The 14,862-nt window shown below is 36.4% G+C and overlaps 1 protein-coding gene and 1 long non-coding RNA gene across 8 annotated transcripts in view; one reads left to right on the forward strand and one right to left on the reverse strand.

The window, feature by feature from the left end:
* LOC128779008 (uncharacterized) overlaps positions 1-14,862 on the forward strand; it is a 182,381-nt gene that overhangs the window by 62,607 nt on the left and 104,912 nt on the right. The gene's annotated exons all lie outside the window — the stretch shown is intronic.
* PPP3CB (protein phosphatase 3 catalytic subunit beta) overlaps positions 1-14,862 on the reverse strand; it is a 58,504-nt gene that overhangs the window by 10,652 nt on the left and 32,990 nt on the right. For 4 of the 7 annotated variants that reach the window (XM_019444552.2, XM_019444553.2, XM_053909571.1 and 1 more), the window contains exon 10: positions 5,428-5,505. In XM_019444552.2, coding sequence (XP_019300097.2) covers positions 5,428-5,505 — 78 coding nt within the window. Of the gene's footprint in view, positions 1-413; positions 441-5,427; positions 5,506-14,862 lie in introns of all 7 variants that reach the window. The other 3 variants (XM_053909572.1, XM_053909569.1, XM_053909568.1) reach the window with 1 other exon arrangement.

Consider the following 14,862-nt stretch of genomic DNA (forward strand, 5'->3'; position numbering starts at 1 on the left):
AATATAAAAACACTATACAAGTCAGGATTTAAAATCAGTCTACAAACACATCATGCATAATATTAAAGTAAATGTCCACAGTAAAATTACTCTGGGGAATAAGACAGACAATCAAACACCCCTAATCATGCAGGGAAAAGTACAAAACATTACAAATAAGCAAAAGAATGAAATTTTAAAACAAGAGGAATGAAAAAGAGGGAAAAATATTTCCATGCACAGAAAGACAGATATCTTGGAATATGACTTCTAAAAACATCAAATTCTAACTCATATAAAACTTAAACTAAATTTGCAAAAGGCCCAAGAGGACTCTGCATCAATAGTATTCAATGAATGTGCTAACTTACATGGATATGAGGATAACTTATGAAGTCATATTTCAAAACAATGTTACTCTGTCTGGTCTGTACCTTTTTTATTGCCATATATGAGCCGTTCTTCAGATGGAGAGTCCAGAAAAAAGGAAGTGAATGATGGAGAAAAGGTGGTTGAGACAAATAAAAAGATAGAGATTTAACTTGGCAGTGGTACTGAAGAATGAATGTAGAAAGAAAGGGAGAAAAATGAAGGCCCTCATATTCAAAATTTGAAAAATGTAGTATTGTAGGATCTAGTGAATAAAAGAGGGATGCCACTGGCTAGAACTCTAAAGGAAAGATTTCTTAAAAGATATGTGTTCAGAAGAAATTATGGACAGAATGACTATAATATTTGATGAAAGTAGACAAATTAGGGACAGAAAAAAAACACGTGAAAACACATAAGACTGATAAGAGACTGTGCAAACAACAATCGCCCATTTATATTGATACCCCTAAGGAAATGTGTCACCCATGGGAATATGTTAAGTGAAAGGTAATGACACAAATGATATACAAACTCATGTGGTTCTTCAAGGACACCAACATCTGCAAAATCTATAGCATACACAGAGAAATGTGGGTAACTTCATAAACTACCTCAGTGGAAAATCTTACCCACTCCCAATAATGAAAAGGCTAAGCCTCCCACACTCCATAATAACAAGAGCACACAATTTCTTGAATCTGAATTGTAGAACTTTTGCACATACTCAACATCAATAGTATGTGCTTTCTGTTCCCAATCCAATCTGGGAGCTTGCGGGACATCTTTTTGCAGAAATAGCAACAGACTGTTTCAAGCAAGTAATATCTCTAAGAGAAGACAGTAGAGATGTTTCATTTGAGCTTTCCATATCTTCCATTCTAATGCAGAGATATATGATTCCATTACAGGAAATGCAAAGTTTTAGTTTAGTAAAACTACTACAACACATGTGGGTTACGTATTTCCTTTACCAAACTCAAGACAAAAGATAAATATATGAAAGAAATAGTATGCATTCTAAAAATCACAGACATCAGTGTTCAGAAATTCTTTTTAATGATTAAATAACACCTCTAAAAAGAATGTGCATTTATACATGCAATATGTTTATGCAAATTTTTGCCTTTAAAAATAAATCCACATATACATTAAACAATACAGAATACCAAAGATCATCACTTAAGAGGCTTATTCCTTTACCCAATCTCAGGCTTACATATGCAAAAACTATTCTTCCTTTCCTGCCACTGGGAAATCTCCATTCCTGCTCTCTCCCTTTCCCCACAGAAAAGCTAAACCTTCCTCAGCAATCTGCCCCCGCCCGCCCCACCAAGTTTTCTTTCTAAGTCAGATTTCTCCCCATGCCCAGCTCATAGGATGGTTCCACTGCTGAGTAGGAAAAGGGAAAGGAGAGGACAAAAGACATGCTATTATGGTGAAAGGAAAGGAGAACAATGTACAGAATTAAGGGGAAGAAATACAGGAATATGACTAAGAAAAGGAAATAAACCTAGTTCCAGTAGCTCTTTTCGCTATCCCACCCTAGTACCTATCCTAATGTCCTCCCCTTTCCTCCATTCCTCAAGGGTCTCCCCCAAACCATTCTTAGTCCTCCATACAAACTCCTAGATTCATACTCTTAAATTTTTCTTGGAGTTTCTACTCCCAATACTTAGTATGGAAGGGTGAAGAAATGAGTAATTACACCTGCTATGTTGGCAGTGAAGGGAGATCTATTTCTATATTCAAAGCTGGAACTCAACGTATTTTCCCACAGAAACACTGTCATAAATGACAGCTTAGCAATTTAAAATTATTTCCTTTCTATTCCTTCAATCTATGGATGAGAAGATCCTGGGAAGTGAGGTGACTTCTCCAAGATTACACAGCTAGCATAATGGTAGCACCAAGATACCTAAACCATCGATCCTTTTCACTAAACTACACCACCTCTTTAATGATCCAACTTAACTCATCCCTGAAGTGCAAGAATAATATAACAAGTGGATAAATAAGCATAATTTATCTTTGATAGGAAAATGTTGATTAGATACATTAAATCTCATTAGAAGGAATATAATAAAATTTTGTATGTATTCCTGGTTGAATCCCAAAAATGATTCAGTGTCTATCTTCATATAAATCATAAATATCTAAGCCAAGTACTGTAGTAGACTTAACAAAGAATTTTTTTTTCCTTTTTTTTATAGGAAGAGGACTAAAGCATTACCTATCACTACTCCTATTTAAAATATTTTTAAAAACCACTATTAATAATATTGATACAAATTTGTTAAAAATAAAAATAAAGGCAAAATGTAGAACATAAGTGCCTTATGTAAATAACAGATTTTTAAAAGGTAAGGAAAACAAAATAAAAATTACCACACGAAATAATATTGCTGATCCAGGTTCTCAAACATAAGATAAACCCACAAATACATAATGTACACCTTATACACAGAAAATACATTAAGAGATACCAGTTGTAATAGTATGAGAATATAAAATGCTAAAATATTAATTTAACTTGATGATAACAGATTTTTTCAAAGAAAAATTATATAATTTTAAATGGAATAACTGTACGTTAAATACATTAAATGAAATAGTTAAATGAACTATTATATAAAGCAAGAGATCTTGATCTTAGTTTATTTAGAAAACTAAATTATTTTTAAAAAAAACCTTCCTAGATGAAGATACAGATTTAATGATATACTGATTAAAACTACTACTAGAAATTTCACAGAATTTAACAAATAATAGAAAACTTTACCTGAAAAAACTAGTGAGCTATGAACCAAAAATTATTGCAGTCATTATATCAATACCTGTAAGATTATGAAGTAGGTACTATTACTTTCATTTTGAAGATAAAATAACTGAGGCTCAGAAAGGCTAAGTAATTTGCCTGAGGTCATATAGTCATTATGAGAAACGAGAATCTAAACCCAGACCTAGTCTAACAAGAGAAAAGGGTTAAGGTGACAGAACATGGAGAAAAAATATTTAATTAAAACTATTTAGGGGGCGCCTGGGTGGCTCAGTCTGTAAACCATCCGACTTTAGCTCAGGGCATGATCTGACAATTCATGAGTACGAGGCCCATATTAGGCTCTCTGCTGTCAGCGCAAAGCCTACTTCAGATCCTCTGTTCTCCTTCTCTGTCCCTCTCTCAATCATGTGCTCTCTCTCAAAAATAAACATTAAAAAAAAAAAAGGAAGAAAAACTACTTAAAATTTTATGGAAAAGACAGATACAAGAAAGTATGTTAGAGCTAAAAACTACACAAACATCAAAAGGAGAATTAAAATAAGAAAAAATATTACTCATTAAAGTTTATTATCCAAACTAAAAAAATGGATATAAATAATTTATTTCAATTAATGAAACTACAAACCAGAGTAAAAGCACATCTCTGTTTGCCACCAACAGATGGCAATAGCAGACACTTGTATACAGTTACTTTGTACTTTTAACAAATGGGCTTACAACAGTGTGTAAGAATTAAACCTGTTCATAAGCAGAGAAATTTCTAAATAGTTTTTACTCAGGTTGTACTTTAATAAGTGGTCAATTAAAATGTACAGTTTATACAGTTGAAAAAGTAGGCAGTTTTTTTAATTAACAATCATTAGAAAATCAAAGAAATATAAATAAATTAAACCAACTATAATTCACTACTAGGTAGCCACCAAGCAAAATAAATAAAAATGACAAAAACCAATGAGGTGGGCCTGTGGAGAAAACCATGGCAAAAAGCACTTCATATTGCTCCAATTCTTCTGCAAAGTAATCTGGCAGTTTATAGCTAAAATAATGAAGCTAAAACACATATTTAATTCTCTAATTCTCTTCAAGAAATTCACTCCAAGAGAAAAAAAATATTGTATAAGCATATTTATTGCATGCTATTCATAATAAGGATAACTGAAAGCAACCCAAATGCCAAACAATATGAGATTAACTGAAAATTATGGTATATTAATAACCTAGAAATATGTAGCTATTAAGTTTTAACAATACATAGACCATGTTTAATACATGGAAACAATTATATACTGATTGAATTATGAAAAGAATGCTACAACAAAGATGTGAGGGGCATATGGAAGGAAATAAAGAGTTTCAGCTTTAAGTTGTTTACATTTTTGTTTCTCAGTGACTTTAAATTTTAAAAAATATTTATACTTAAAAAGTTTCAAGTAAAAATTTCAAGGGGTGCCTGGGTGGCTCAGTCGGTTGAGCGTCCGACTTTGGCTTAGGTCATGATCTCACGGCTTGTGAGTTTGAGCCCCGCATCGGGCTCTGTGCTGACAGCTCAGAGCCTGGATTCTGCTTCAGATTCTGTGTCTCCCTCTCTCTCTACCCCTCCCCAGCTCATGCTCTGTCTCTGTCTCTGTCTCTGTCTCTCTCTCTCAAGAATAAATCAAACATTTGAAAAAAATTTTAAATAAAAAAATTTTTTTCAAGACATAAAAATAAAAGGAATTTTGTTTCTATAGTATTAATTTACACTATAAATGCACATCAGTACACATCCTGGTGGGCTTGCTTAAGAACAAACAGCCATGTCTAACCTTCAGAAACCATTTCTGAAAATCAAACTAAACCTAACAAATGGTCTCTTAGAACACAACCACTCATCAGTTGGGAATAGTCTACTTTAGTTTCGGGGGAAAAAAAATGACAACAACATTGGGGGTTCAGGTATGTTTCTGATGCACTAAGAATACTGTACCCATGAAACAAAAAGCATTTTTATATCATCCCTGTAAGTGGTGCCCATATTCATGAAGAACCACATTCTTTAGTACCTTTCAATTTTCCTTTCCTTCTGTTCTTCCAAATTTCCCCTTTCCCAAAATTCATCTTTTTCCCCATACCAACATAAAAAAAGTGGTATTACTAAAATGATTTTAACATCTTAATATCTGAAAAATTGTCTTGATACTTATCAAATGACATAGCCATTTGAGAGCAATGACTACATTTTGCAAGACTATGTAGTGAAGCTGGGCAGTTCAAAAATACCATTTCATAATAAAAAATAGTAAAATGAATAATCATACCATCAAATTGGTCTTCACCTTCAGTCATCAGTTCATCATCAGAGCAAATACTCAGAACATTTACCAACATTTCTGTCACTATTCAAAAAAACAAAAAAAAAAACAAAAAAAGTTATATGTTAGCTGACCAAATGCAAATGTCTATATGCACACACAGCAATTATTCACATAATAGTCAAATGATTTTTAACCCAATTGAAGAATGAAGAAACTAAAAGAAAATACCAAGTAGGTTTTCAAAATGAAAGAAGTTCAATGGATAACAAGTCTAAGAGCGATTCTGCACAGAGTAAATTTTCAGGGGTCTCAGAAAAAAAATGAAGCCCCATAGAGATAAATAACATCTAAATGTATACATTTAAATTCTCCATTTATGGATATAGCATGTCCTTACAGAGTAAGAAAAAACTTACAGCACAGTTTCACTGTTTCAAAAAAGTCCCAGGATTAAATTTTTTTAGAAAACGGACTCTAACAAATCCCTTGAAACTTAATTCTTTTTTTTTTTATGTTTATTTATTTATTTAGACAGAGAAGAGCATGAGCAGGGGAAGGGAAGAGAGAAAATCACAAACAAGTTCCATGCCATCAGCACAGAGCCTGCACGACATGGGGCTCAATCCCACAAACCATGAGATCATAACCTGAGCCAAAATCAAGAGTCAGATGCTCAACCAACTGAGCCATCCAGGTGCCCCAAAACTTAATTCTTAAGATTACAAATGACTAACAACCTGAACCTATGGTTCTTTCTTAGTCTTACTCCTCCTTTACCATTCTACATATTTTTCTCTTCTCTTTTCCCTTAGTTTCCAGGATTCTACTCCTTTGGTTTTCCTACATTTCAGACTATTTCCCCCCTAAATCTGGATATTTTCAAGACTCTCTCAGCACAATCTCTTGGTGATTTTATATGCTCAATCTCTTGGCAATTCCATCTATAACTACAGAGTTTCAAGTATCACCTTTCTGAAGATTATTCCACAGTCTGTATCACCAGTCTTGACCTCACCTTCAGTCTCGGGATTTCCTTGCTGGTATTATTGTCAACTATCTTAAACAATTTTATATTGTCTGTTTCTCCTACTAGAATGAAAGCTTCATGAGTGCAGGGTGATGTTTTGTTTACCACTGTACCTCAGAGTCCAGTACAATGCCTGGTAGAAGACAGGCATCCAATATTTGACAAATGAGTAATTTAAAAAAGAAAAGTGTAAGCAAGTTTCAATTAATAAATAAAAATGCCTATTGACTATAACCCTCTCGATGTCCTAATGGCACTTAGAAATGAACACATCCAAAACAAAATTCAATACTGCTCCTATTATTCCTCCTATAAATATATTAATAGCACACCACATGCCAGGGACTGTGCTAAAGCTCTGGGAATCAAATATAAAAAGTCCAGTCTCTACTCACCAGAAGCTTCCTAAATACTAAAGAATACATAGATAGATAGATATAGATGTATAGACATAGATATATAGATACACACACACACCCCCCACAGAAGAGTGATGAGCCCCATGCTTTAAGTATGCAGAGGTATACAAAAGACCTGCAGGGAAAAGGAAGGCTTCTGGTAGAGGAATCATGCAGTAGGAGTTTGTCATGTAGAGAGGGCACATAAGGCATTCTAATCATAAGTTAGAAAAAGTATGAAGTAGTCATATAGATGAATGGAATAGAACAAAGAGTCCAGAAATAAAACCTCACTTTAAAATTAATTAATTTTTTTAAAATTTACATTCAAGTTAGCTAACATATAGTGTAATAATGATTCAGGAGTAGAATTTAGTGATTTATCACTTACATGTAACATCTAGTACTCAACCCGACAAGTGTTCCCCTTAATGCCCCTTGCCCATTTATCCCATCCTCCCACCCCAAGCCCCTCCAGCAACCCTCAGTTTGTTCTCTGTATTTAAGACTCTCTTATGGATTGTCCCCCTCCCTGTTTTTATATTATTTTTGCTTCCCTTCCCTTATGTTTATCTGTTTTGTATCTTAAATTCTCCATATGAGTGAAGTCATATGATATTCGTCTTTCTCTAACGTCGCTTAGCATAATAACGTCTAGTTCCATCTATGTTGTTGCAAATAAAACCTCACATTTAAGGTCAATTGATTTTCAACGAGGGTGTCAAAACAATTCAGTGGGGAAAAGAACAGTCTTTTCAACAAATGGTGCTGGGACAACTGAATGTCCCCATGCAAAAGAATTAAATTGGACCCCCACTACACATCATATATAAAACTTAACTCAAAATGGATCAAAGATTTAAATGTAAGAGCTAAAACTATAACACTTCTAGAAGATATCATAGAGGTAAATCTTCATTAGTTTAGATCAGGTGATAGTTTCTTAAACATGACACCAAAAACAAAAGCAACAAAAGAAAAAATAGAGGACTTCACCAAAATTTAAAACTCTTTGCTTCAAAGGACACCGTCAAGAAAGTGGAAAGACAACCCACAGTACAGGCAAAAATACTTCCAAATGATGTATCTCACAAGGAACTTGCAACTAGAATATATAAGGAACTCTTACAACTCAGTAATAAAAAGAAAACCCATTTAAAAATGAACACAATATTTAAATAAATGTTTCTTCAAAGAAGACAAGCAAATGGCCAATATACTACAAGGCTATAGTAATCAAAACAGTATGGTACTGGCACAAAAAAAGACACACACCAATGAAAGAGAATAGAAAGTCCAGAAATAAACTCATGCTTATACTGCCAACGGATCTATAACAAAGGAAACAAGAATATATAACAAAGAAGACTATCTCTTCAATAAATAATGTCTGAAAAACTGGACAGCTACATGCAAAAAAATGAAACTAGACCTCTTTCTTACACCATACACAAAAATAAATCCAAAATGGATTAAGACCTAAAAGTAAAACCTGAAACCATAAAACTCAAAGAAAACAGGCAGCAAACTCTTAGACATTGGCCTTAGCAATATCTTTCTGGATCTCTCCTCAGGCAAGGGAAACAAAAGCAAAAATAAATAATTGGGATGTATCAAACTAAAAAGCTTTTGCACAGTGAAGGAAACCATCAACAAAATGAAAAGGCACTCTACTGAATGGGAGAAAATATTTACAAATGACATATCCAACAAGGGGTTTTTACCCAAATATATAAAGAACTCATAGAACTCAACACCAAAATAACAACAACAACAACAACAACAACAACAACAACAAAACACCAAACAATTCCATTAAGAAATGGGCTGAGGACTTTAATAAACATTTTTCCAAAGAAGACATACAGGTGGGCCGACACATGAAAAATGTTCAACATCACTTATCATCAGGGAAATGCAAATCAAAACCACAATGAGATACTACCTTACACTAGTCAGAACGGCTTGTATCAAAAAGATAACAAGTATTGGCAAAAATGTGGAGAAAAGGGAACTCTCAGGCACTGTTGGTAGGAATGCAAACTGGTGCAGCCACTACAGAAAACTGTATGGAGGTTCCTCAAAAAATTAACAACAGAAATACTATATGATCCAGTAATTTTACTTCGAAGCACCTACCTGAAGAAAACAAAAACACTAATTCAAAAAGATATGTACTCCTATGTTTATTGCAGCATTACTTAAAATAGCCAAGATATGGAAGCAACTAAGTATCCACTGATAGATGAATGGATAAAGAAGATGTGGTATATATACACAGTGAAATATTACTCAGCCATAAAAAAAAAGTATGAAATCTTGCCCTGTGCAACAACATGGATACACCTAGGGGGTATTATGCTAAGTGAAGTAAGTCAGACAGAAAAAGACAAATACCATGTTATTTCACTTATATGTAGAATCTAAAAAAACAAAAAACAGAAATAGACTCATAAATACAGAGAACAAACTGGTGGTTGTCAGAGAGAGGGCAGGGGGATGGACAAAATAGGCAAAAGGGATTAGGAGGTACAAAGTGCCAGTTATAAAAGAAAATAAGTCACAAGATTGAAAAGTACGGCATAGGGAATATAATCAATAATATTGTAATAACTTTGTATAGTGAAAGATGGTTAACTATACTTAAGGTAAGCATTTAGTAATGTATATAACTGTCATATCACTATGTTGTACACCTGAAACTAGTATAATATTGTATGTCAATTACAATTCAATTAAAAAATTTTTTTCGGCTTCGGGGAAGATGATGGCGTAGGAGGATGCTGGGCTCACCGTGTCCTGCGGCATACTTAAATTCCACCCACACCTGCCTAAATAACCCAGAAAACCGCCAGAAGACTAGCAGAACGGATTCTCCAGAGCCAAGCGTAGACGAGAGGCCCATGAAAGAGGGTAGGAAGGGCGGAGTGGCGGTGCGCGCTACATGGACTGGCGGGAGGGAGCCAGGGCGGAGGGGCAGCCTGCCGGGGCAGCCTGCCGGCAAAGCAGAGCCCCCGAGTCTGGCTTGCAAACGCAGAGGGGCCGGACAGAATGTGTTCGGACAGCAAGCGGGACTTAATATCCGGAAGGTTATAAGTTAACAGATCTGCTCGGAGAGCAGGAGGGCTAGAGGACAACAGGAGGGAGAGTTGTTGAGCCCCGGACAACAGAGCGCAGCTTGGCGGGGAACAAAGGTGCTCACCAGCACCATCTCCCTCGCCCATCCCCTAGCCAAAATCCCAAAGGGAACCAGTTCCTGTGAGGGAACTTGCTTGTACCACGCAAACATCCAACGCTGTGCTTCTGCGGATCCATCCCTCCGGCGGGTCTGACTCCCTCCCCGAGCTGCAGGGCCCCTCCCGAAGCGGATCACCGAAGGATAAGTGAGCTGAGCCTGCCCCTCCCACCCCCGTGCACCTTGCCAAGCCACCCCAGCTAATACCCAAATCCCCAGCACCACAAGCCTGGCAGTGTGCAAGTAGCCCAGACGGGCCATGCCACTAGGAGAGGGGAAGAGAAGGTACACACCAGTCTGACTGTGGCCCCAGAGGTAGGCTGGGGGCAGACATCAGGTTTGACTGCGGCCCCGCCCACCAACGCAAGTTAATTAAGACAGCACAGGGAAGTGCCCTGCAGTTCCCCACCACTCCAGGGACTATCCAAAATGATGAAACGGAAGCATTCCTCTCAAAAAAACCTCCAGGAAATAACGAAATAACAGCTAACGAACTGATCAAAAACGATTTAAACAATATAACAGAAAGTGAATTTAGAATAATAGTCATAGAATTAATCGCTGGGCTTGAAAACAGTATAAAGGACAGCAGAGAATCCATTGCTACAGAGATCAAGGGACTAAGGAACAGCCAGGAGGAGCTAAAAAATGCTATTAATGAGCTGCAAAATAAAATGGAGATGACCACAGCTCGGATTGAAGAGGCAGAGGAGAGAATAGGTGAACTAGAAGATAAAATTATGGAAAAAGAAGAAGCTGAGAAAAAGAGAGATAAAAAAATCCAGGAATATGAGGGGAAAATTAGAGAACTAAGTGATGCACTAAAGAGAAATAATCTACACATAATTGGTATTCCAGAGGAGGAAGAGAGAGGGAAAGGTGCTGAAGGTGTACTTGAAGAAATAATAGCTGAGAACTTCCCTGATCTGGGGAAGGAAAAGGCATTGAAATCCAAGAGGCACAGAGAACTCCCTTCAGACAACGTGAATTGATGTTCTGCACGACATATCATAGTGAAACTGGCAAAATACAAGGATAAAGAGAAAATTCTGAAAGCAGCTAGGGATAAACATGCTCTAACATATAAAGGGAGACTGATAAGACTAGTGACAGATCTCTCTACTGAAACTTGGCAGGCCAGAAAGGAATGGCAGGAGATCTTCAATGTGATGAACAGAAAAAATATGCAGCCCAGAATCCTCTATCCAGCAAATCTGTCATTTAGAATAGAAGGAGAGATAAAGGTCTTTCCAAACAAACAAAAACTGAAGGAATTCATTACCACTAAACCAGCCCTACAAGAGATCCTAAGGGGGATCCTGTGAGACAAAGTACCAGAGACATCGCTACAAGCATGAAACCTACAGACATCACAATGACTCTAAACCCATATCTTTCTATAATAACACTGAATGTAAATGGACTAAATGCGCCAACCAAAAGACACAGGGTATCAGAATGGATAACAAAACAAGACCCATCTATTTGCTGTCTATAGGAGACTCATTTTAGACCTGAGGACACTTTCAGATTGAAAGTGAGGGGATGGAGAACTATTTATCATGCTACTGGAAGTCAAAAGAAAGCTGGAGTAGCCATACTTATATCAGATAAACTAGACTTTAAATTAAAGGCTGTAACAAGAGATAAAAAAGGGCATTATATAATAATTAGGGTCTATCCATCAAGAAGAATTAACAATTATAAATGTCTATGCGCCGAATACGGGAGCCCCCAAATATATAAAACAATTACTCACAAACATAAGCAACCTTATTGACAAGAATGTGGTAATTGCAGGGGACTTTAATACCCCACTTACAACAATGGATAGATCATCTAGACACACGGTCAATAAAGAAACAAGGGCCCTGAATGATACATTGGATCAGATGGACCTGACAGATATATTTAGAACTCTGCATCCCAAAGCAACAGAATATACTTTTTCTCGACTGCACATGGAACATTCTCCAAGATAGATCACATACTGGGTCACAAAACAGCCCTTCATAAGAATACAAGAATTGAGATCATACCATGCATACTTTCAGACCACAATGCTATAAAACTTGAAATCAACCACAGGAAAAAGTTTGGAAAACCTCCAAAAGCATGGAGGTTAAAGAACGCCCTACTAAAGAATGAATTGGTCAACCAGGCAATTGGAGAAGAAATTTAAAAATATATGGAAACAAATGAAAATGAAAATACAACAATCCAAACACTTTGGGATGCAGCAAAGGCAGTCCTGAGAGGAAAATACATTGCAATCCAGGCCTATCTCAAGAAACAAGAAAAATTCCAAATACAAAATCTAACAGCACACCTAAAAGAAATAGAAGCAGAGCAGCAAAGACACCCCAAACCCAGCAGAAGAAGAGAAATAATAAAGATCAGAGCAGAAATAAACAATATAGAATCTAAAAAACCTGTAGAGCACATCAATGAAACCAAGAGTTGGTTTTCTGAAAAAATAAACAAAATTGATAAACCTCTAGCCAGGCTTCTCAAAAAGAAAAGGGAGATGACCCAAATAGATAAAATCATGAATGAAAATGGAATTATTACAACCAATCCCTCAGAAATACAAGCAATTATCAGGGAATACTATGAAAAATTATATGCCAACAAACTGGACAACCTGGGACAAATGGATAAATTCCTAAGCACCCACACTTTTCCAAAACTCAAACAGCAGGAACTGGAAAGCTTGAACAGACCCATAACCAGTGAAGAAATTGAATCAGTTATCAAAAATCTCCCAACAAATAAGAGTCCAGGACCAGATGGCTTCCATGGGAAATTCTACCAGACATTTAAAGCAGAGATAATACCTATCCTTCTCAAGCTATTCCAAGAAATACAAAGGGAAGGAAAACTTCCAGACTCATTCTATGAAGCCAGTATTACTTTGATTCCTAAACCAGTAACAAAAGAGAACTACAGGCCAATATCCCTGATGAATATGGATGCAAAAATTTTCAATAAGATACTAGCAAATTGAATTCAACAGCTTATAAAAAGAATCATTCACCATGATCAAGTGGCATTCATTCCTGGGATGCAGGGCTGGTTCAACATTCGCAAATCAATCAACGTGATACATCACATTAATAAAAGAAAAGATAGGAACCATATGATCCTGTCAATCGATGCAGAAAAAGCATTTGACAAAATTCAGCATCCTTTCTGAATAAAAACCCTCAAGAAAGTCGGGATAGAAGGAACATACTTAAACATCATAAAAGCCATTTATGAAGAGCCCACAGCTAATATCACCCTCAATGGGGAAAAACTGAGAGCTTTCCCCCTGAGATCAGGAACACGACAGGGATGTCCACTCTCACTGCTGTTGTTTACCATAGTGTTGGAAGTGCTAGCATCAGCAATCAGACAACAAAAGGAAATCAAAGGCATCAAAACTGGCAAAGATGAAGTCAAGCTTTCACTTTTTGCAGATGACATGATACTATACATGGAAAATCCGATAGACTCCACCAAAAGTCTGCTAGAACGGATACATGAATTCAGCAAAGTTGCAGGATACAAAATCAATGTACAGAAATCAGTTGCATTCTTATACACTAATAATGAAGCAACAGAAAGACAAATAAAGAAACTGATCCCATTCACAATTGCACCAAGAAGCATAAAATACCTAGGAATAAATCTAACCAAAGATGTACAAGAGCTGTATGCTGAAAACTATAGAAAGCTTATGAAGGAAATGGAGGAAGATATAAAGAAATGGAAAAACATTCCGTGCTCATGGGTTGGAAGAATAAATATTGTTAAAATGTCAATACTACCCAAAGCTATCTACACATTCAATGCAATCCCAATCAAAATTGCACCAGCATTCTTCTCGAAGCTAGAACAAGCAATCCTAAAATTCATATGGAACCACAAAAGGCCTCGAATAGCCAAAGTAATTTTGAAGAAGAAGACCAAAGCAGGAGGCATCACAATCCCAGACTTTAGCCTCTACTACAAAGCTGTCATCATCAAGACAGCATGGTATTGGCACAAAAACAGACACACAGACCAATGGAATAGAATAGGAACCCCAGAACTAGACCCACAAAAGTATGCCCAACTAATCTTTGACAAAGCAGGAAAGAATATCCAATGGAAAAAAGACAGTCTCTTTAACAAATGGTGCTGGGAGAACTGGACAGCAACATGCAGAAGAATGAAACTAGACCACTTTCTTACACCATTCACAAAAATAAACTCAAAATGGATAAAGGACCTGAATGTGAGACAGGAGACCATCAAAACCCTAGAGGAGAAAGCAGGAAAAGACCTCTCTGACCTCAGCCGCAGCAATTTCTTACTTGACACATCTCCAAAGGCAAGGGAATTAAAAGCAAAAATGAACTATTGGGACCTCATGAAGATAAAAAGCTTCTGCACAGCAAAGGAAACAATCAACAAAACTAAAAGGCAACCAACGGAATGGGAAAAGATATTTGCAAATGACATATTGGACAAAGGGCCAGTATCCAAAATCTATAAAGAGCTCACCAAACGCCACACCCAAAAAACAAATAATCCAGTGAAGAAATGGGCAGAAAACATGAATAGACACTTCTCTAAAGAAGACATCCGGATGGCCAACAGGCACATGAAAAGATGTTCAATGTCGCTCCTCATCAGGGAAATACAAATCAAAACCACACTCAGATACCACCTCACGCCAGTCACAGTGGCCAAAATGAACAAATCAGGAGACTATAGATGCTGGAGAGGATGTGGAGAAACAGGAACCCTCT

This window comes from Panthera pardus, unplaced genomic scaffold (genome assembly GCF_024362965.1).
Source record: "Panthera pardus isolate Hobbes unplaced genomic scaffold, ASM2436296v1 HiC_scaffold_22, whole genome shotgun sequence".
Lineage (NCBI taxonomy): Eukaryota > Metazoa > Chordata > Mammalia > Carnivora > Felidae > Panthera > Panthera pardus.